Below are 24,051 nucleotides of genomic sequence, written 5' to 3'. Positions count from 1 at the left end.
AGCACAATAGCTAGCATTAATGTGTAGTAACACCATTCTTGCTCATGCATTCCTGTAACCTTTTTGGACTGCAGTTTGCTGTAGAAACAGATGTTGTTGTTCGTACTTTAAGAAGCCCAAGAGTTACTTGTTGCTTTTTATTCATCCTTGCTTATTGCTTTTGATTCATCATGATTATTTGTTGCATTGCTTCAGCATAGAAGCCACAGGAGTTGACATAATAAAACATCACAGTACCATAAAATATGAATTGAATTTTCCATAAAAGGTGAAAATACACTATGCCCATGTCCTATATTTAAGCGCAAAACCTTAAGAACAACAACAGGCATAAAGCACAGTTTCAAGTTGACCAGGCTTTGGCCCTGGGCTTTGAGGGAGAGTGCTGTGCTGTTGGAAAAAAAAAATAGCCTTCTCTGGTAGACATAACATTTATCATGGCCTCCTTGCAATGCCAAGAGGCACCCTAAAGGCAAACTACTGAGGGAGGAGCAGCAATTTGAGGGCTACAGTTAGGGGTCCCCAGTGGTACGTCCCCTAGAAACTTCAACTTCCTTAGAGCCATTCCAGCATTCTGGTTTATAGATTCCAAAGAGCATAGAAACTTAAAGTCTTGCACTCAGCTTGGTAGTCCACACATAAAATACATCTGCATTTAAGATTCTTCTTCCTGTATGTGCTACCAGCTGAAAAAGCACAGTAGCAGCACACGCATATGGCTTTTTTTTAAAAGGAACAAAACCATTGGGATTTTCTCCAATATAATATTTCCTAAGTCCAGGTCTGTTTTCGGTTTTATATCACACTTTCTGTTAAAATGGATTGGAAAGCTAATGTATCTTGTGACAATATGCCTGTCAGTTATACTCAGAGGCCTAGGTACACTCCTATATTTCCATTGTAACCCTTGGTGCTCGTTGCCCCCTTGCCCCCTGCCCTGGAGGAAGATTTCATTAACTAACAGTTATAAGTCCTAGCTAACCTCTTAGAATCCAAATGTGATATGAAAAATAAGCTGGTTTTAAAAGATAATCGTATCTATGAGAAAATCCCAATGCTGTTCTTAAAGCTATTTTCTGTATGTTGTCTTTGGCAATGGAAGGAAATGTACTTAAACTTTTTAATGTCCTAATAGTGGCTTGTATTTAGCATGTGAATATCAAATCTAATGAGTTCTTCCTATTGGTTTCAGCTAGCGAAATAAGCAGAAATAATTTAAATTGAATGTTCTGAAATAACTGCAATTTGCTATTATGATGTAGTGATTTTCTGATTGTATTTTCTTCTCTCTGTTCAGATTTTACTCGGTGAGGCCTGATCTGAAATCAAAAGGCGTCACAGAGGAGTCCATTAATATAAGGTAACAAGTAGACATACATTTATATGAACAAAAATTTAATTCATTAATTGCTCTAGTCTTTTTGCTCTCAGTCGAACTTTTCTGAGGAGCTTAAGACAGTATCCCTCCTTTCCCTTCAAGTTGTCCTTGCTGGAAGGGGTGAATTTAGAACCTCATTGTGAGGAACAGAAGAGGATGGAAAACTCTGAATGAAAAAGTGACTGTCATGAAGGGATTAAAAACCTTTGAACAACCTTTGAACTGCAGAGCTGGAAGAGACCCTATGGATCATTGCATCCAGCCCCTCTCAAGGAGGCTGAGTGGGGGGGGGGGGAATCGAGCTCCCAATCTCTGGCTCCACAGAGACCTATCCAGCAGTTCAAATGGAATAATTTCACTAGCTGGTACTTCCAGAATGTTGAGCAAGGGCTTAAGGGTTCATACAACATTTTGAAGAAGTGAAACAAAAAGAGGGTTTGCTTGCCAAAGGCAGCTCTGGCTTTCCTTTGTGGACCTGCCAGCATTTTAGAAAAATATATTGTGGGACAGGAAGTGTAACAGCTAAAACAGTATAATGTCTGACACGAATGATATGGTATCTTTTTTGGTTATGTGAGTAAAAATATTCTGAGAAGAAAATACAGTACAGGAAATGGAATGTAAATTACTGCAATTTTTTTTTGTCTGAGGGAGTGGATTTGTCTACAAAAGCTGACATTACAATTTATCAGTTAGTCTCTAAGGTGCCACAACATTTTTTGTCTTTTTTATTTTTATTTTGTTCTGATCTGCTACCACAAATTAACATGGTGACCTCTTCTAATACGACGTTTTTTTAGCATTTCTAAAACATTTCCAGTTTTTCTCAAACCTGCTAAGCATATAGAGCCCTTGCTTTACCAAGAAAACGGAGTTTAATACAGTATATTCATTTCTACATAATCCCTTGTCTCCATGGTCCATTCTGTTAGATTAGAATCTAACTTTAGTAATATGCATAGGTAATATCTGCTGCCACTGCCAAATGTAGCATTTTAATTGTTTGAAATATGATCTTTAATGAAGGTATTCAGATACATTTTAGGTTTTACCTTAGTTGTGCCTTTAATTCATTCTATGTATTTTGCATGATTGTATGGAACTACACTGAGCTAAAATAGGAATGCAAGTATCTAGTTGCCTAATTCTCATATGGGAGGAAAAGGAAGTACAACATTCTTGTTCTCACTAGCAAAGATGACATGAAATCTGGCACTCTTGATAGCGTTCTTGTGTAGATGAGACTGAAGTTTTGCACAAAAGTATCATTTTTGTGCCACATTGCCTATATTATGCAAAACTGTACAATTTGCAGAACAGTTGCCCAAACTAAGGTAACTATTGCTTTGTTTAAGAATCTGAAGTACTGCATGGGTTGCTTGCATCTTTCTTAGCAATCATCCAGTTCTTCTGTGCTTGTCCTCTGTGTGCATAGGTGTACGTACTCACACACCCTCTTTGCTTCTCAAAGTGAAAGAACTAGAGAGACATTACAGAGACTTCAAGGCAAGGAAAGAGCTGGTGGTCTCACTGTTGGCGGGAATCTTGCAGGGCTTTCAAAATTCCTTGTTGGGATGGCTCACTGCATCAACTCATCCTAAATGAATTAAAACGAGGAGTTTAGCATGTATCATTTGCATCTCTGAGCTAAAGGCACTAAAATGCAAGATTTATACATTTGTTTCTTTAAAAATTTGAAACTGGATATACCTGGTAATTACACTATGTTTCCTTTGTCTTTGAGATCACTAGACATAAATACAATATCCTATGTCTGGTTTTTGTCTGCGTGTTGTGCTCCGTGCATGTCGGAGCTTCCCTGACTTCTTCTATAATGAGGAAAATAATTCTTCATCCCCTTGCTTATTGTCAAAACAAAAACCCCAAGTGAGGAGCTTTGGATTGTTTGTGGCCATCATTGTCATTGAGCCCATCCAGCCATGTTTTGTGTGTTCTAGAGGTACAGTACGCAGATATAACTTTCCCATAGGCTTCCACCCACCAAAATTTAGTTGTATCTGTGTAGAGTAGCCCATATGCAATTGCTAGGTGGGGACAAGAGAATATATGATAATGATGGGCACAGTTCAAACGCATGAATTTCTGTAGGTCATGCTGCCTTTCTCATAGATGGGCTACATTTATTTATTTATTTATGTATTTATTTATTTATTTATTTATTTATTTAGTTAGTTAGTTAGTTAGTTAGTTAGTTAGTTAGTTAGTTATTTAGTTATTTAGTTAGTTATTTATTTATTTAGTTAGTTAGTTAGTTAGTTTGTTTGTTTCTATACCACCCATCTGGCTACTAGGCCACTCCGGGCAGTTTACATGTTAGACAAAAAAAACATACACTATACCAACAATGAACATAATAGTATCAAATCAAAATAAAAATAAAACAACCAACAATTTAAATAAAATAGTTAAAATAGTATAAAATAATGTAATACCCTGTTTCCCCTAAAATAAGACCTAATCTGAAAATAAGCCCTAGTATGATTTTTCAGGATGCTCGTAATATAAGCCCTACCCCCAGAAGAAGATGACATGACTGTATTTGAATAAACGTAGATTGTTGTACATGAAAAAATAAAATAAAACATTCCCTGAAAATAAGTCCTAATTTTTGGAGCAAAAATTAATATATAAGACCCTGTCTTATTTTCAGGGAAACAGGGCATAGAGCAAGACAGCAGGACTGATAGTATAAATGTTGAAACCGCTCAATGTAATTAGGTGTTGTAATTAAGATGTTGTAAGGTCCAGGAAGGCCTGCTGGAAAAGTCACGTTTTAAACAGTCACTTAAAAATTCCCAGTGAAGGGAATTTTAATAATTTGCTTTTAAGTATTTGTGTTAAGAAACAGGGCATTATAGACCAGCATGAAGGCTATGGCTAGAGTGCCATTGAGAACTCAAGTTGAAAACCTTGCTAATCTAGAAACAGGTTTATGTACATGATTTTTAAAGGTACATATAAAGCGAACAGAAAGTATTAACGCTAAAACACAATTTATCAATTGTAGTATCAACACATTACACAAAGTTCATAGGGCAGCCTTTGACAAGTCGCAAGGGTCTTTTTGTACTTGTATTTTAGCATGTTTGTTTGTTTTATTGATTTAGAAAATTCCAACATCATAACTGTTCAAATTAATCTGTACACAATGACAAGCATGGAGATAGGTTTGGGAAACTGGCAACAGGTGCCTTGACTATTAATAGAATTTGCTTCCATGACTGTTATTGCACAGCAGGTTGTTAGCAATAAGATATTGGTCTAAATCCTGCCCTATCAGCAACAGTTTTCAGCATAACCTATGCTCATCTTATGGTGAGGTACTGGGATTCTGACTACATTGTTTGCCTATTTGTACACAATCTTTGAATTCACTTTAACGCCACCATGTCTATTGTGCTTAAGGTCTGTATGATTATGATCCTTACCTTCCAGAAAGCAAGCAGAGGTTTTAAAACACAGGCTATTAGAGGTACACATGTTAGGCTCTACAGTTGTATGCCATTATGTTATATATTGAAGATCTGGAGCTTGGAGAAATTAGATCAACATGCATGACCAAGTCGTCTTGTTTGCTTGAAATACTGCTTGAAGGTATTCCAAGGAGATTTAGCTGTTTCTGCCTAAAGTAATTTTCAGCTGAAGCAGTGCAAAGTGTGCAGTTTATGTATCAGCCCGTAATGCTTAAAGCACTCTCTGGGAGATTTACAATTTAATCATGCAGGCTGCACATTGTCCCCTGCCCCAACAAGCTGGGCACTCTGTTTTATTGACCTTGGAAGGATGGAGGACTGAGTCAACCCTGAGCCGGCTACGTGAGGCCGTCAGGACTGAACTCAGATTGTGAGCAGTCTTGACTATAGTACTGCAGTTTAGCCGCTGCACCATGAGATTCAATACAAACGTGCTACTTTTGCATAAGCAAAGGTAGCCATTCCTTAATTTTGACTGGACTTAGTAGCCACCTAGAGTGGTCTAGTAGTCCAGATAGGCGGGGTTTAAATTAAATAAATAAATAAATAGCCGAGTTGAGAGTTGTGGTTCCCAGTAGCCTCTTTTTTTTCTGACCTTATGCTCTGCTTCTGCAGTAGATAAGGGACAGCTTTTGCTTCTTTTCTCCCATTCTAAATTTGTGGTATCAGAATGGGACGAGTGGGTGATGTTACGTGAATAAGGTATTCCTAGCATCCTTTACTGTTCAGCCCCCAAACAGCTATTCTCAGACTCCCTTACTGAATCTGGGGGACAAGACTGGGGCCTCTTTTGGTGCTTAGAAAGCACGCATCACTCTCTGGCTGCCATCACCACCCAACCACAGAACATAAACCTCTTTTCTGAGCTTGAGAAGATTGAGGCTTTTTTGGGGAATTGGATAGAAAGGTGTTCAGAGTACCTCCACTGCCCAGACTGTGTACTTCACCTTTCTTCTTCCAGCTGAAGGTTGGCAGAGGGCTTTCCTGGTACCTGCACTTCTGAAGCTGTGTGCAACTGTGGTGACAGTCCCTCCCCCTGCCAAACTACAAGCTCAAAAAGAAAACTGTGGTCTCCTCATCTCCCTTTGCAAGAGTAACCAGCAGATATGTTGTTCATTTTCCTCAAAGCTGAGGGGAAAGTGGGTAGTATTGTAACTGGTGAACTGACATGTGCCTGTTAGAGGAGAAGGCATTTTAGTAGATAGAACATGTGATCAAGCGCACTTTTATTGCTTGGGACCAATTACAAAGATCAGATGCAAAGGTGCCCTGTTACGGCTCTACCTCACTGTCTGCCCTGCATCTGTGAAGGATGGTTGTGACTTATTCACCTCCATTCTGCTTGATTCTCCTTTGCCAGGGAATTGGGTGTCATGAGGCTTGAAAAATTTGGCTTTCTGAGAGGTGCAGGCACTGTGTTCTTCAGCTTGTTCAGCTTGTCCCGCTCTTCTTGACATTTTCTCAAGCAGGGGAAGCAAAGATCTTTTTCTTCCACCACGTAAAGTGTTTCAAGGCGTTTGATATGGTCAATGAAGAGTTCCTCTTCTGTGGGCCCAGGGAAAGGATTTCTCTTGGCGTTCAACTTCTTGAGCTTTGGGAGTTTTGCAATGCTGTTGGGGATGGTCGTTAGTAAGTTATCAAATACCCCAACTTCCTGGAGCTCTTTTAAAGCTCCCAGTGTGGTCGGGAGATTGTCAATGTGATTTAGACCCAAGTTGAGGTTACGCAAGATCTTGAGCTGATTGAGTTCCACTGGTAAGCTCCGGGCTGTGAGCTTGTTGTTGCTAAGGTTCAGGAAGATGAGATTCTGTAAGTTCCCTATGGTTTCTGGCAGCCTGTCAATCTGGTTACTGTGCAGGTCCAGCCACCGCAGGTTCTGGAACTTCTCTATAGAGTCTGGGATCTTCTTGAGCATGTTTCTGCTGAGATCTAGTTCATCCACATCTTCGGCTAGTTTGAGGATGCATTTGGGGAATGTTGTGATGCCCATCTTGCTCAAATCAAGGCGATGCTTGCCATCAAATGTAATCTTGATGCAATTCTTAGCAACTTTCAAGGTGACCTTTTTCCCTTTGGGACCTTTTCCCCCCTTAGCCATTCCCAATGAAAAGAATGCTCTGCAGATGAGATGAATGAAAAGGAGCCAGAAGATGTTCCGGGAAGGTCAGCTGCTGCTTAATGTTGAACCTTTATTAAAACACATGCATACATAACTTAGTTACATCTATATGAGTTACTCTTTTTAGATAGTCACTAATACTTGCTAAGGAGACAAGACCCTGCTTCCCTTTCTCTTAGACTAAAGGCTCATGATGCACTTCACAGGAAACCTTAGTTGCTCCATTACTAGAGGTGGACACAAAACAAATCAAGGAGCAAAAAAAAATTAAAAATAATAAAAAAAATTCTGTTGTTTTGTGGTTTGTTTCAGGGCACCTGGGGAAAATGTCCCTGCCAAGAACAAAACACAACACAATGCCAAACTAGCCCCAGCATTGGTGATTTATAAATTTCATGGTTTGTGTGACTTGAGTGTTACATAACAGCACTGATGTTACCTGTCTGTCATGGGTTTGGAGGGAAAGTTCCATCCTATGGGGAGTGGAAGGCGGGACATCAGGAGGAGGGGCTGTACTGTATAAATATGTGATGCCTGTGTGGTGAAGAGGGAGATGCTGAGAGACACTGGGTTGTGACGAAGCAGCAGCTGGGAAGAAGAAGCTGTTGTGGGAGTCTGTGTGTCAGACAGGGTACTTCTGTGTGTCAGAGTACCAACCTGATAGGTTCAGGTGTCTGTTGGTTAGCCAGAACTGATAGGTTCAGGGTCTGTGCTTCAAGTTAAGGGTTCTGTGTGAACCAAACTGTATGCTTGTATGAGTGAGAATAAGCCACGTTACTTTATCCTATTCACCTGATTGTTTATTTTTCCCTGTGTGTATTTTAAATAAACCTTATTCTTTTTATTGTTTAAAAATCCATCCCTGGTCTGTGTGACTTCTTAAAGGGAATGGTTGGTGGCAGCTTAGTGTAACTGTGTGACATATCCCAGTAGGTCTGGGTTTGTCACATTGATTGGTGTCCAGCGTGTGGGATACGACTGGTCCAGTTGTCCAGTGGTCCAGCAAAGCCTTGGCAAGTGTGCCCAGAGCAAGGGGGGTCTAGTCAGGGACAGTCTGAGGCGCGTAGGTAATCTTCTAGGTGTACCTCACGGGGAGGTGCGCTAGTAGAAGAACGTGCCAACTGGGGAGACTTAGATTAAGGTGCTCTGAGGCAGCCTAGTTTTGGCGGGAAAAAGCTGAGGCAAAACTGCGTAGCAACAGCGAGCTAGCTTGCCAGCTGAGAGGCCCAGCAGAGGGGGGTAGGCTCTGACTCGATACTGTTGCAAGTTAGTGCTGAAGAACAGCAGCAATCTCTAGGGAGAGCTGGTTCTGAGGCAAGAAGGAAAAAAGTGGTCGTTTTATTTTGAGGCTTGACTTTTTAAAGCAGCCTGTTCTGAGGGGGGATTATGCCCTTGACTCGAAGCCAGATAGCAGACATGAGTGAAGTGAAAGACCCCCAGATTGACCAAGGTTCTGAGGATGAATTTGGCTCAGTGCAAGGTGACAGCACAGGAGAGCAGGACCCAGAACTCAGAAAAATACTCCTAGCCCAACAGCATGAACTGAGGGTGAGGGAAATGGAGGAAAGATTAGAGAGAGAGAAAATGGCGTTTGAATTAGGGAGAGAGAGAGAGAGAATGGAGAGGGAGGAAAGATTGGAGAGAGAGAGAATGGAAATGGAGAGGGAGAGAGAGAAAATTGCTCTGGAGAAAGAAAAAATGGCGTTTGAATTAAGAAAACTGGAACTGATGAACCAGAACAATAATAACAATAGGGATTCTGAGGGAGGCCAACTGTCTAAAGCTGACCTGAAGAAATTCCCTGTGTACCACAAGGGAGATTGTCCTGAGGTGTTCTTTTCCTTAGTGGAAAGAGCGTTTGTGGACTTCTCAGTGAGGGAAACTGAGAAGATGACCATCATGCGATCTTTAATCAGTGGTAGCCTGGCTGAGGTTTATGCCGAGATGCCTGAGGAACTGATGAAAGATTTTGCAGAGTTTAAAAAACTGGTGTTTGCCAGACATGGGATAAATGCAGAGCAGCTGAGACAAAGATTCAGGTCCCTAACCAAGAAGCCAGAACAAACTTTTACCCAAGTGGGGGCCCAATTGGTGAGGCTGCTTGAGAAATGGCTATCGCAGGAAGGGACAGAGACCTATGAGCAGCTTAAAGACTTGATAGCACTGGAACAGTTCTATTCAGTCCTGCATGGGGAATTGAAATTCCAGGTGAGGGAAAGGAAACCGAAATCTGTGGCAGCAGCCGCAGAGATCGCAGATTTTATTTCCCAAATAAGAAAGCCCTTGGGTGAGGGGAAATCTGTAGGTAAACCCAAAGAAACCTACAGCAAGTACTCTCAGGGACCAGGGAAAAGCCAGCAAGGGGGAGGGGCCCATGGTGAAGGGAAGCCCTCAGACATGAAACCAAGACCTCAGATTTTGGAGGGAAAACCAAAACAAGATGAGAGAGAATCAAAATACACCAGAAAATGTTATTTCTGTCAGGGAAAGGGTCATCTAATCTCAGAGTGTGAGAAATTAAAGCAGCTAAAAGGAATGGTGCCTCAGGAGTCTAGTGGGACCAAGCCAAAAGCTGTGTTCTGTGTCCAGAAAGAGCAAGGCTCAGTGTCACTGAGGGAGCCTGTTGCCATGGCTACTCAGTCTGGAACAGCTACCTCTGCTGATCAGGCTGAGGAAAATGGTCCTCTTATAGAGGTAAAGCGCTGCTTGCTGATAAAAACAGATTCTCAGTTGTTTGAGACAGCAGGAGTGGACGTAGGAATACTTGACCGTCAGTATAGGGGGCTGCGGGACACTTGTTCCCAGGTAACCCTGTGCCATCCAGATATCATCCCTAGGGAGTTTATAATCCCAAATGAGAGCATGAAGGTGGCAGGGATTGAGGGGCAGGTAATCTCTCTGCCAGTAGCAGAGGTACCTGTCAACTTTCAAGGCTGGAGGGGAGATTGGCGGCTAGCGATTTCATCGACTCTGCCAGCAGCCGTGCTCGTGGGAAATGACCTGGCTGAACATGTGAAACGGGTGCTAGTGATTACACGCTCACAAGCCACCACGGGGACAGTTCAGGGGGGTAATGATGAGCCAGAGACGGAAGCAGAGGGGAGTTCAGAAGCTGTGGTGGAAACCTTAACCACAGACAGCAGATTTGGACAGGAGCAAAAGGCAGACGCCACTCTCCAAAAGTGTTTTGAACAGGTGACTGACGCCCAGCTAACACCTGAAACCCCAGTGAGATTTCTGGAGAAAAAGGGGATTTTATATAGAGAAACCCTGAGGAATATCTCAAAAGGGGGAGATGGGATCAGAAGTCAGCTGGTGGTACCTGAAAAGTATCGCCCCATGATCTTACAAAGGGGTCACTCTGACATGTTTGCTGCACACTTAGGGGTGAAAGGGCCCCTTGATTTGATCAAACAAAATTGGGAGCAGATCACCCAGGATGACCCACAAGACGTTGTGACTTACATAGACACCTTGATGAATGACCTAAGGAGAAATCTAGAGCTGGCAGCAGAAAACCTGCAAGCTCAGAAGGTCAGACAGAAAACATGGTATGACCACAAAGCTAGAGAGAGGCACTTTGACCCAGGGGAGGAAGTGCTTTGGCTTAGGCCCTGCAGAGAGAATAAACTGCAGCTCAAATGGGCAGGACCATATAGGGTCATTTCCAAGATGTCAGACCTGAACTACCTAATAGAGCAGGAGGAGAACCAAGCAAGGAGGGTGGTTCATGTGAATGCCCTAAAACCCTACTACAGAGGGGAACAGAGGGTTTTATTCGCGATAAAAGCAGCTGAGAGTGAGGAAGCTGAATTACCCTTCTGGGAGGGTAGAGGGGAAGTAAAATACAACCCAGAGGAGGTAAAGATCAGTCCTGCACTCACCCAAGACCAGCAGCAAGAACTAAAAATGCTGCTTAGTAAATATCAACAGGTGTTTTCCAACAAGCCGGGGATAGTGAAGGGAGTGATGCATCGGATCCACACAGGGGATGCACCCCCGCAGGCAGTATCCCCATACCGAGTAACGGGACCCTATAGGGACAAGGTGCGGAAGGAGCTGGACGAGATGCTGAGGGAGAACATAATCGTCCCCTCTTCTAGTCCTTGGTCCTCTCCGATAGTCCTTGTGGACAAGCCTGATGGGAGCATTAGGTTTTGTGTCGATTACAGGAAATTAAACCGTGTAACCACTCCTGATGCCTACCCAATGCCCAGGCTAGACAACCTGATTGAAACCATAGGGGGTTGTCGGTTCATCTCATCATTGGACCTGGTAAAGGGATATTGGCAATTAAGAATTGATCCCAGGGATCAAGAAAAGACTGCCTTTTGCAGCCCTTTTGGTCTCTATGAGTTTCGAGTCCTGAGCTTTGGTCTCAGAAATGCACCAGCCACATTCCAAAGGCTGATGGACCAGACCTTGGCAGGGCTCAGTGACTTTACAGTGGCCTACATTGACGACATAGGGATCTTCAGTAATACCTGGGAAGATCACCTGATACACCTGGAGTTAGTGCTGCAGAGGTTAAGTGCAGCAGGGCTAACAGTAAAGGCCAGCAAGTGTCAGCTGGGTAGCCCAGAAATAAAATACTTGGGTCACATGGTAGGGGGAGGAGTGATAAAACCCCTGGAGGCCAAAATAGAAGCTGTTCGTGATTGGCCTAGACCCAACACCAAGAAAAAAGTCAAATCATTTCTTGGGTTGGTGGGCTACTACAGAAAGTTCATCCCGAGGTTTAGCGAGATTGCGGCTCCGCTGACCGATCTGACGAGGAAGAAGGCTGATGACCGCATCCCGTGGACCAGCGACTGTGAGGCGGCGTTCCAGAGGTTGAAGGAGGCGTTAATCAACTATCCTGTCCTGCGTGCTCCAGACTTCGACCGGGAGTTCATCATCTACACCGATGCGTCTAACAGCGGCGTAGGAGCAGTTCTGTGCCAGGAGGATGAGAATGGTGACCAGCATCCAGTGTCCTACCTGAGTAGGAAACTTCAAAAAGGTGAGAGACATTTGGCAACCGTGGAGAAGGAGTGTTTGGCCATAGTCTACGCGATCCAGAAGGCCAAGCCTTACATCTGGGGAAGACATTTTATTCTGTGTACTGACCATTCACCATTGCAATGGTTAAAGACAATGAAAACCCACAATAGCAAACTTATGAGGTGGGCTTTAAACCTACAGGACTATGACTTTGAAGTGAAGGTGGTCAGAGGGTCAGTGAACTGTGTTGCTGACGCCTTATCAAGAAGACCTGAAGAATGAAGACGGCGAAAGAACATGGACTATGTGTATATATGTTGACAAAAAGGTTAAATGTACCTGGTTTTGAATTTGGTTTGTATGAATAAAGGTAAATTGATGTAATGTATATGGTAAATGTTTAAATGCATAATTGCTATGGTTAACTTAGAATGGAAGGATAAGTAAGTATGGTATGTATAACTGTTTTGTGTATTTTATTCAGGTTGTTTTTTGGTGAAAAGCACGTTAGCTTTCCCCCTACAAAACAACTTATAAAGAGGGGAGGTGTTACATATACAGCACTGATGTTACCTGTCTGTCATGGGTTTGGAGGGAAAGTTCCATCCTATGGGGAGTGGAAGGCGGGACATCAGGAGGAGGGGCTGTACTGTATAAATGTGTGATGCCTGTGTGGTGAGAGGGAGATGCTGAGAGACACTGGGTTGTGACGAAGCAGCAGCTGGGAAGAAGGAGCTGTTGTGGGAGTCTGTGTGTCAGACAGGGTACTTCTGTGTGTCAGAGTACCAACCTGATAGGTTCAGGTGTCTGTTGGTTAGCCAGAACTGATAGGTTCAGGGTCTGTGCTTCAAGTTAAGGGTTCTGTGTGAACCAAACTGTATGCTTGTATGAGTGAGAATAAGCCACGTTACTTTATCCTACTCACCTGATTGTTTATTTTTCCCTGTGTGTATTTTAAATAAACCTTATTCTTTTTATTGTTTAAAAATCCATCCCTGGTCTGTGTGACTTATTAAAGGGAATGGTTGGTGGCAGCTTAGTGTAACTGTGTGACATATCCCAGTAGGTCTGGGTTTGTCACAGAAATTCCAGAAATGGTAAAACAGCTCTTGCACAAGTCAGAGACACCAAACTCACAGAGATTCTTCAGCTGACACTTCACAACACACCCTCCAGGTTTGGTGAAGATTGGATTTGGCATGTCCACGATACAGCTCCCCAAAGCAGGTCCCCCCCCCAGTAAAGTGCTCTTTAGTCAGCTGTAGACTCACTGCAAGTTTGACATTTCTCACTCATCTGGGGGCCATTCTACAGCTTCTGGAAGTCCCAAATCAAACAAACCATGAAATGGTTCATTTTGTTGGAAAGTTCATGAAAATTAATGGTTTCTGAATAGCGACGAACCATCACAAACTGTTTTTCTAGTTCGTGCCCATCACTACCCACTACCACTCCACAAATGGAAGGTACTCAGTTTTACCTTCACATGGCAGAATGAATATCTGGGGCAAAAAAGGAAGTAGTGGAAAAAGAGGGAAACAACAGCCAGTTGAGCGGTGATGTTGATGGTGATTTTGAGCAGGAAGAGTACAGTGACTGGGCGAAGCCATAGTAACGAATAATGTAAGAGGCAATAAGCAGTGGCTCTTTCAACCTGCTGTCTGAGCCAAATATCCTGCCTTGGCTTACGAACTAGGCTAGGACTATTCAGAAGAATTTCCTATGTGACATCACCCTCAATCCTGTCATCTTATTAGACTCAATAAAACTCCTGAAACACTAGGTAGAAGAGAAAATGGAGGAAGTTCATAGGGAAATATATCACTAAATGGTAGTATCTGTGAAGGTCCCCTAGAGCTATTTCCAGTGAACCCTAGCAGGGGTAGCAGACAAAAACTGCTGGCTTTTCAGTTGTTTTAGAACTATCACTGGCCATAGAATTTGTTGAATAGGCTTTTTTTTTCTATATAAATCTTCAGTTAAATGAAAGACCCTCAATTGCCATCAAACATTTTGTTCCACTCAAAGAGGGCTCTAGCACTTCATTGTTTGGAACTGATGATGTACCAAGACTCCAAACTTCTCTAGTAGTTGTGTGTAACAAAAATAAAGACTGAAAGTCTTGTGTTACCTTAAGTACAAGCTTTTATGGATAGCAATCCACAACTCAGACATGCTTAAAGTTTAGCCCCAGGTGTACACAATATATTGCTGGCTGGATAGCTCAATGAACTAGGTATCTGTCTGTGGAATCAGACATTGGGAGTTCGATTCTCCACTGTGCATCCCACAAGAAGAGCCAGCCTGTGTGGCCTTGGGCAAGCTGCACAGTCCGAAGTTGCCACTAGAAGAAGGGAATGGTAAACAAAGTGCCAGTAGCAGTATTAGCAGAAATTATGAAGCTAGCTGGATACTTCAGTAAGTTGGGTACCTGGCTGTGGAGCAAGAGGTCAGGAGTTCGATTTTCCCCCTGTGCCTCTTCTTTTCCTGGGAGAAAAGGATGAGCTGCATGGTTCCAAAATGCACCCAGAAAATAAAGAATGGCAAACCACTTCTGTGTACTCTGTACTTAGGAAACCCTGAAAAAGGTCATTGTAAGTCAGAATTGCCTTGACAGCACATAACTATTATTATTATTAATGAGCTTTCAGAGTGTTGATGACATAGGATTTTGGCCACAGGCAGAATGATTAACTATCTATCAGGTAAGCATATGGCCAAGAATTTTGTTTTACAAAATTACTTAAGTTTATTTCTTCTTTCCATGAATCAACTTCTGATACTGAGGCCAGAGCTTAGCCAAAGGAAATAACATTTATCTATATGTAAGGTTATAAAGTAAACTGGCTTAGTGACATATGCAATAACAATTATGTGCTTGCAAGTTGATTCTGAATAACAAATCTCCAAGGAGCTTCTTGGTATAAAATACTCAACAGTGGTTTCCCTGTCCTTCCTTCTGGTGGTGGTCTGGGACTGTGAAAGTTGTCCAAGGCTAACCATTTTATTTAAGTATGGCAGGGCATAAAGTCTTAGCCACAGACTGAATTATCTTGGCTTGCCCTTCTCCTGGGAGACACTGAACTCCATTCCCTAGCTCTAGTCATGTATGTGATCTATAGTGAGCAAGAAAGCCTTGATCTTTATTACGTTTTTAGAGGCATACTGGAATTTATGGTGTAATGTTCTGAATTTTCCCTGTGTAATTTCTTTTATTTATAGTAGCCACTTTGAGATCAGTACCAAGGTGTCCTAGGATGCTAAAGAGGTCTGAAACTGGTTTTTGTATGTTGCAATTTATAATATTAGATCTGTGTCTTGTTTATTCTCTGGTTGAGGACAAAGGCTTCCACTGTGTCCTGTCTGCATTCTATATAGGAGACAGCCTCCGTGCAACAGAGTAAGAGGTAAAGGTTCCCCTTGACAATTTTTGTCCAGTCGTGTTCGACTCTAGGGGGTGGTGTTCATCCCCGTTTCCAAGCCATAGAGCCAGCGTTTTGTCCAAAGACAATCTTCCGTGGTCACATGGCCAGTGCGACTTAGACACGGAACGCTGTTACCTTCCCACCGAGGTGGTCCCTATTGATCTACTTGCATTTGCATGCTTTCGAACCGCTAGATTGGCGGGAGCTGGGACAAGCGATGGGAGCTCACTCCGTCACGTGGATTCGATCTTACGACTGCTTGGTCTTCTGACCCTGCAGCACAGGCTTCTGCGGTTTAACCCACAGCGTCACCATGTCCCTAAGTAACAGAGTAAGAACCTGACTACAAATGGGGAAAATACAGGAAATGCTGTGGGTTTGGGGTGAGCTGATTTCCTTCCCCCCCCCCATTGATCACAAGATGCAATGAAAAATGTGATCCATCTTGTAGTTCCACAGCCCCAATCTGTAGTTTCCCCTCCCCAACAGAGACTTTTCTACTTTTTAAAAGCTGGATTCTTTCACTTCAGTTCAAAACATGTGATTATTCAAAACATGTGATTACAATTGATTGTGTGTGTGTGCACGCACGCACGTGCACACACACACACACACACGTACACACACACACACGTACACGGAGCAACACCTCTTTGCCCAAGACACTTTTTTAAAAAGTTCTTTTCTGTGGGCAACACTCCTGGGGTGTGTTTTAGTTTTACAGGTTAAGAAATTGAGGGCATGTTTTTTTTTCAATGAAGAAATTGTTTGTGAGCCTGTTCTTTGTAATGGTGCCACCTGCAGGAGAATATGCAGAACTGCAAGCAAATGGGGGCCGGGTTGGGGGGGGAGGCTCTCCTGTCTCCCTGTGCGGCCACTTAAATCAGACAGACCAAATTCCCTGGTGCAGCTTCACAACGAGTGAATGTGAGTGAATTCGCATTTCCCTTGCAGTGTAGTCATACCCACAGGCGATTTTCATTTTATGCCTGCAATCCTCTTCACTCACGTCACAAGAGTAGTATATACAAACCTCTGTCTATATATTGTACTCCCATGTGTCTGGCAAAGCTCATATTGAAATAGTCTGCTAGCCTTTAAAGTATAATAATTTTGTTCTTTTTTATTTATTTTTCTTATTATACATGCTGGAATATACTAACATGGTTTCCTCTCTGAAATCTGCTATTTTCGTGATCAGTCTGGCATAATAGCTGGTGTCATATTAGTCTCCAGGAATAGAAAAAAGAGCAGAAGCTATAGGTACCCAAATCTCTTTTGTAGACTGAAATAATTTAGCTTAATTTATACCTTAAATATATGAATTGAATCAACGTTCTAATAATTCTTCCTTAATATCTGTATCTTATACATTGTAAACAGTCTCCACTTTTTCATAGCATAATAACATATTTCACTCATAATCTCCACCATTAAAGCGACATTGCACCCTATGAAAGTTCATGAAACAATAGCTTCTTTTCAACCAGTGATTTCATTATGATTGTGAACTGAAGTTCACTTCTTCAGACTCTGAAATGCAGATGCATGGCCCATAATTTTATACATGTCCTCATGATCAGTTAAATATACAAGTAATAGAGTGGCAATGGTTTATTAACACAGGAATGGCGCTATCAAATTGTTAGTTACTTAATTAGCTGGTCCTGGTAACAACAGCAGTTGTATTTGGGACTGTCGGCCCAGGAAGATCTGCTAGCATCTGATAGCCAAGTCCATCTAGCCTATAACTAGTACTAATTCCATCAGAGCGAATTTCTACACTTTGTATTCCCAAGAGTTTATTGAGATTTCTACAGCTGCTTTCCAAGATTGAACAATCAGCAACATATAGGCTGAAATTCAGTAGCATAAGTTATGCAGCATAAAGCTGATCAACCATGGCATGCTGGCTTGGTTGCTTTATTTGTTTGTTTGTTTAAATTAAATTAAAATTTCTGATCCCCTCCAAAGATCTTGAGTCTTCCTTAGGTTCCCTTTCATTATAGGGAAGTTGCTGGGGGGTTGCAGAATGGAGGGGAGTTTTTAATTTCCAAAAATGATTAATGCCAATAAAGTCATCCAAGCAGCAGCACTTTTTGAAAACTATACAACACATTGCGTTTGACCTCAGATCCAGGAGTTGAGCTCACCCACCCACCCACCCATTCTGTTGACTCAGGCAACCAAGTTTAAGACTCTGAGAAATAGCTAATCTAAAATAGATTAACCATAAGAAATTGCTGTACTTTCTGGAAACAAGTTTGTGGCACTTTTTTGTAGCTGCTGGGAAGCAAGGGAAGTGCACATGTTCTGGCTGGCTGAGCCCCAGCTGATCCAAAAGCTCCAGCATTTAATTGTGAAGAGTCAGATCACGGTTTTGATGAATGATTGTTTGAACAGAATATAGATTTGTCTACAATACACTTTCCCATTAGAAAGGTTTCATTACAAGCCCTTCAGGCTTTTTGACTGCTCATTAATCATGTGGAAGTACATGGATGTAGAGATCAGATGGAAGATAATGCATTTCAGCTTGTTTCAGTGGCGTACTACAGCCCTTAACACTGTACTCGATAGGGATTTCACATAAATGCTTAGCCTCCTCCAAAATATGCTGTGGTGGGGGAGAAGAAGCAGAAGGGAACAACCCGGGGCATTTCTCTCCATAGAGAATATAGTTTTATGGCCTTCCACGGGACTGTGGGTTTGGAAGAGGCTTCCAAAATCTTTTTTTCTGCGATATTTTTGAAAATAGTATCCATTGCATTCAGCATCTGACATGAACTTTCTAACGGTTTTCTAATCAAAGTCTTGAAGCCAACAAGATGTTCCTGGTTCAGGAATGAGGATTAACCCAGATTCTCCTGCATCCATTTAAAGCCAACCCTGACAAAGACTGAACAGTGTACTTTGGTATTGATTGCAGCAGAACTGGGACCTTATTTCCTTCCTCTCCTGCTGCGGCTCTTTGTGCCACCAGAAACCTGTTCCAGCCCTTGAATCATGTTGAAGCATGCATTGGGGGGGGGAGGCTTCAGGAAGCAAGAGAATCACTAACCCAAGTGGGGCAGTGGGATCCGGTGGAAGATTTCCTTTGAAAACCCTGGATCTAGGCAGAATAGGAAGCAGCAAGGAATAGCTGCTTTAAAGCTGCTTCTCGGTTGGGCCTTTATTTGGATTTCTATGAGAATTCTATAAAGTTAGGAAATAATTTAAGCAAGATTTAACACAAACAAATCAAGGTTTTCTGGCATGATAACCATATACTGTGAGAGTATTGTGTAAAGTAGCATATAAGTATAGAAGTGTTCCTGAAACTAATGTTCCTTCTTGTTCAATGGCATTACAGCGATACCATGGAATAAGATCACAGGAAAGCAGCTGTCATCCCTCAAGACATGAGCTAAATGAACTATCAACCCAGGTGCTAGTCCACCATTTTGGGTCTTCCTCTCAAACTCCTCTCAAAAGGAGTGTGGTGGCACTGCGGGCTAAACCACAGAAGCCTTTGTGCTGCAGGGTCAGAAGACCAGCAGTCGTAAGATCGAATCCACGCAACGGAGTGAGCTCCCGTCACTTTGTCCCAGCTCCCGCCAACCTAGCGCTTCGAAAGCATGCAAATGCGAGTAGATAAATAGGGACCACTTCGGTGGGAAGGTAACAGCGTTCCGTGTCTAAGTCGCACTGGCCATGTGACCACGGAAGATTGTCTTCGGACAAAAAAAAACACAACACTGGCTCTATGGCTTGGAAACGGGTATGAGCACCGCTCCCTAGAGTCGAACATGATTGGACAAAAATTGTTAAGGGGAACCTTTACCTTTACCTTTACTCAAACTGCATGTGTATAAATTCCTACAACATAGTATTTTGTTTCTGCCATGTCCTACCATGTCTGTAGTTACTGCTCATATGTACAAATGCATAAGAAAAGAGAGAGAGAGAGAGAGAGAGAAATTGCCAGGAGGTGGGCTAGATAACACTGTACACATTTCAACATTGGTATTGTCATCATAGTAGTAGTGATGATGATAACAACAACAACATAGTCTAGATGGGCGGGATACGGATCTAATAAATAAATAAATAAAATAAACAGCAGCAGCAGCAGCAGCCACCTCTACTTCCTTTGTGGTAATAATTCCACTCAGAGTTTGAGAATGTTGCTTTTCTGCTACCTTTTTTTACTCATCTTAAGGCTTGTAAGCACATGGTACGAGCTAGAAAATGCACTTTGTTTTTTGGCATTTCATCCTCCGAAGACTGTGGAAGTTATGGTTTTCCCTGATGAAATGTACAGAGTGCCATTTTCATACAGGGGATGTGGTTGTTTACTGAAAAATGTTTGGAGCATTGGACTAGCAAGAATTGGTCATACCTTGTTCCTCCAGCCTTAAACACTCCCATTGTATAGGGGTTTGACCACAGGCTTATGACAACTGACTGTGAAGAGTTCTGAAAAAGCAGAGCTCCAGATCTTAAATAACAAATTGCCCAAATTAATGCTGTTTCCTTTTTCCCGTTCTCATGAGATGTTTACATCAAAATTCTGTCAAAGCTCAAATATAATGGATAAAGCATACAAAACTTTGAGTTGACCCCCCCTTTTCATTGCTCAAAATAGGGAACAATTATAAATGAAAGATAATACCCAGTTCAAAAGATTATAAACTAGAGAGTTTAAGTCACTAGAGAAGTTTGTAATGGACGCATGATGCACCTATGACATTCTAGAGATATTATTATTGCAGTCACTGGATTTAGGCCATGTAGTCATAGGCTCTGAGTGACATGCAATTACTCTCAACTCTAGAGATACTTTTAGTTTAAACCAAAAGATACATCCATCAGTTAAGTACCTGTAGGGCTTAGATGCATTGCCCAGGAAACTTTCCAAAATGTTGACTGGGCACAGTATAGTACATATTTGGTACTGATTACTTATATAACTACATAACCTGTTAGATGCATATCCACGAAGACAAGGAAATACCGGCTTCCTTTGAACTGGTTTGATTCATTTAGTTTTCATTTTATTCTCAACAAAACCTGTTGCTAGGCAAGTTCTCCTCCTGAAGCAGCAAAACCTACTAACACATAGCCTGCCTAGCTGTATGTACTTAGTTGGCACCTTTGCTTTTTTGATTCTGCCTATATTGTTAGTGCAGGGCCATCATGATTTACATGCAAACAAACTTATACTAAAGAATTCATTACTGAACATTTGTTGCCAAGGAATCAGTTGCCTTTCAGCCACCAAAGAAACAGGAAAATACTATGACAGGAAACCCTTTCTTTACAGTAACTGCAGAGGGAGGGAACGAAAAAACAAACTGGAATGATGCCAAATAATCAATTTCATTCAGAAAATCCTGGAACCATCTACTCAGATCCATTACTAAGATACAAGAGACTGGGTACAAGTAGTAAGGCCAATGTTTCATTTCATTAATATCATTACAGAACTGTCAGAATCATTCCCTCTAAAGCAATGGTCCTCAACGTTGGGCCTCCAGATGTTATTGAACTACAACTCCCAGAAGCCTTTGCCACCACCGCTGCTGGCCAGGATTTCTGGGAATTGAAGTCCAAGAACATTTGGAGGCCCAAAGTTGGGGACCACTGCTCTAAAGGATTATTTACTGGTTACTTCCAAGTTCTAGTTAGATATGCTCAGTCTTGCTGATTTAAACAGAAGGGAAAAGACTAATCTCAGTTATTTCGGGAGTCTGTTCATGTTTTTATACGTGGGGCTACCTTTGAGGCTGCTGCGGAAACTACAGGTGGTACAGAATGCGGCGGCCAGATTACTAAGTGGAGTGAAAAAATTCCAACATATCTCACCTACTCTGGCCGCACTGCACTGGCTGCCCATCCGTTCCCGCATCGACTTCAAAGTGATGATGCTCACGTACAAAGCCCTAAATGGTTTAGGGCCTCAATACTTGGTGGAACGCCTACTCCCACCAAGATCTACCCATGTCACTCGTGCGAGCCAGGAGGTGAGGCTGAGGAGCCTAATGCCGAGGGAGGCCTGGAAGGAAAAGACAAGAAATCGGGCCTTCTCGGCGGTGGCTCCTCGCCTCTGGAACAACTTACCTCCTGAGATTCGCACGGCCCCCTCGCTGGGTATCTTTAAGAATCAATTAAAAACATGGCTGTTTAGGCAGGCCTTTCCATCAGATAATCCCTGATGCTCCTGACACCCTTTCCCAATCTTATTGTTCCTTTCACTTTGTGTAATGTTTTATTATTAATACTTGTTTATATATTAATTTTATTGTAGTAGTATTTTTGTTATTAGCCGCCTAGAGTGGCTAGATGTCTCAAAGATGTTTTGCATTGGGGGGAGGTATTGATTTTGTTACTGAGAACCAGTACCATCAGCACTTTGGAAAAGAAGAAAAAGGTGAATTACCCCTTCCCACGCTCTGCAGTCCTGACAAAAACTACCCCACACTCCATGGCTAGTATTAATAACAGGAAAGCAACAACATTGTAGCACTACAGGTGATACATTTGTCATCACATCTAGTTTTACCCTAAAATTGAACAAGACACAAATCTTGTCCTACAGTTAGGAATTACTCGACCAATTCATTTAATGGCTGTTCTACTGCTGCCGATATAAAATGCCTCCAATCAGTTCAGTCTCTTTGATTTCCACAAATAAATTATATCAAGTTACATATAGCCTGCATTTCCAAGCAGGATTGGACAGACTCTCTTGCATAACAGTTTCCGTGATGATCCCAGAACATATTTCATGATATCACAAGACGTTTACATAGAGAATTAGCACGCACACACAAAAAAAATTATCTGGGGAATGCTTGCTAAGCATCTGTATGTCAACAGGAGACTGCCTTACCAGCTGGCGCTTGGAGAGACTTCAGACCACTTACTTCACCACCACTGGACTGGACCTTGAGCCCATGCTTTGTCCATTAGCAAGCTGTTTTTTTCTTCTCTTAATGTCCTCTGAACCATTTCTTTGCTGTTGTTTGGAAACAAAACCTGAGGGCTGCAAGGGAGACATTCCTCGCTCTTGTTTCCCCAGACCACAAATTCTAAAACCCTAGTTGGAAATATTAAAAAGGGGGGAAAATGGTGGCTTAGTTTGGGAGAGGACGTCTTACCTGTTTGTGTGATATTCTAGTCAGCTCTTGTGATGCTGTCTGTGCAACTTTTGTTCCTAAGCAACAAGAAATTCCAGGCCCTTGGAGATCATTAGCATATGCCTGGTTTCCAACATTGCATGTTCAAAGGCAGTAGGGAGGGCCCCCGCTGCACCTTCCGGGCCTGACGAGCCAGCAGTTACTATTAATAGAAACAGTTCTGGGCAGGGAATAAGAACAAGCTTGTGAACTTCAGAGGCTGATTAGACTCTTGGCTGAGTTTTGCTGTTTGACTATTCTAGAGGGAGAGCAGACTGGTGTACAGGAGGCCTCACAACATCTATGAGATCATCATCATCACACTGTATCTAGCCCAGGCAACATAGCAGGTGGTCTGGCAAGGAAACCGGCCATCCAATAACTGCAGTAACACACAGCCCCCCCCACACACACACATACACAATCGTGCAGCTGGATGAAGTGACCTGCTTCAGTCAAAACCATGAAGTGCGGGGGGGGGGGGAGAGGCAGGAATTAGTGGCTGTTGTGTTTATTTACTTAATATATTTTTATGCATCTTTCATCGAGAAGATTCCAGGATGATGAACAGCAAATAAATCGCAAAGCACTAAAATAATGGCCAAATAAAGGTGTTAACCATGTTATGGAAGGTGGATTTAAGATTTTGTTCTAAAATGTCCCCAAAACACAGAAGAATAAAATGAGGCAGCAATTAAAAGCATGCGCTAAGGCTAAGCCATTTGTTAAATGAAAATGGTTGGAAAAAACATATTTTAACCTGGAAAAGCATGTAATGCAAGACAGTAAGCACACCTCTTTTCAGGCCAGAGAAAAGATTTTGTTCTACTACAGGAAGCAAAACATCTTGTCTGGGCATTGCTTTGAGGGAATATTGAGCTTTCAAAGCTTTATTGTTAAATATTGGAAAATGGAAGATTTGCAGGAAATGTTTAAATTAATACTGAAGAATGCTGGGTTTGTTGTATGTTCATTGCTGTACTAGTTTGTTAATTAGTGTGGTGTAATGGCTAGAATGTCAGACTTAGGACTCAGGAAATGTGGGTTCAAATCCCTGCTCGACCTTAGCAGGTAGCAACCATGAACAACACCTTGAACATCTCACATACTGTACCTCAGACAACTTATCAGGGTCGCTATAAATTGGAAGCAATAAGAGCACATACAGTAGCAAACAAAAGACAACATTTGTTCTGAAAGAAAGTGGAATTTAATGGCACATTTGTTATTGGTTCCTTCAAGCATGCTCTTTTTGTTGCTTTAAAATTGGCTTTCTCAGTCTAGTCCTTTTTTCTAAAAGACAATTAAATCCTGTAATAGCGTAATGCAATTGTTATGTGGGAATGATGAGATCTCAAATGCCTGAAGACTGTCTCTGCCCTAGAACATAGGATCTGATATTTCCACCATGAGAAAGAGACACCCATGCACTGGCGAAATGAGCAATTCTGTATGAAGCTACTAATTCTTTGACCATTTTGACATATACATT

General features: G+C 42.1%; 2 protein-coding genes across 9 annotated transcripts in view; one reads left to right on the top strand and one right to left on the bottom strand.

The window, feature by feature from the left end:
* WDFY4 (WDFY family member 4) overlaps positions 1-24,051 on the top strand; it is a 229,534-nt gene that overhangs the window by 158,207 nt on the left and 47,276 nt on the right. For all 6 annotated transcript variants that reach the window (XR_013543668.1, XM_072994857.2, XM_078390636.1 and 3 more), the window contains exon 47: positions 1,298-1,360. Coding sequence is in view for 5 of the 6 variants with exons in the window: in XM_072994857.2 (XP_072850958.2) it covers positions 1,298-1,360 (63 nt within the window). In the remaining variant the exon portion in view is untranslated. The remainder of the gene's footprint in view (positions 1-1,297; positions 1,361-24,051) is intronic.
* On the bottom strand, positions 124-22,693 carry LRRC18 (leucine rich repeat containing 18). Of its 3 annotated transcripts, none has more exons than XM_020809653.3 (3): positions 22,542-22,693; positions 6,204-7,059; positions 124-2,975 (listed from the first exon to the last, which is right to left on the bottom strand). In XM_020809653.3, exons 2-3 carry the CDS (start codon positions 6,968-6,970, stop codon positions 2,966-2,968), a joined length of 777 nt encoding a protein of 258 aa, XP_020665312.1. In that variant the 5' UTR covers positions 6,971-7,059; positions 22,542-22,693; the 3' UTR covers positions 124-2,965. The 3 variants fall into 3 exon arrangements, with proteins under 3 accessions (XP_020665312.1, XP_072850964.1, XP_078246765.1); XM_072994863.2 differs by lacking the exon at positions 22,542-22,693 and adding an exon at positions 22,274-22,539; XM_078390639.1 differs by lacking the exon at positions 124-2,975 and having other exon boundaries at positions 6,200-7,059; positions 22,542-22,687.

Source organism: Pogona vitticeps, chromosome 3 (assembly GCF_051106095.1).
Source record: "Pogona vitticeps strain Pit_001003342236 chromosome 3, PviZW2.1, whole genome shotgun sequence".
NCBI classification, from domain to species: Eukaryota; Metazoa; Chordata; class Lepidosauria; order Squamata; family Agamidae; genus Pogona; species Pogona vitticeps.
Note: the sequence above shows the minus strand (reverse complement) of the source record. Positions and strands in the feature narration are given on the sequence as shown.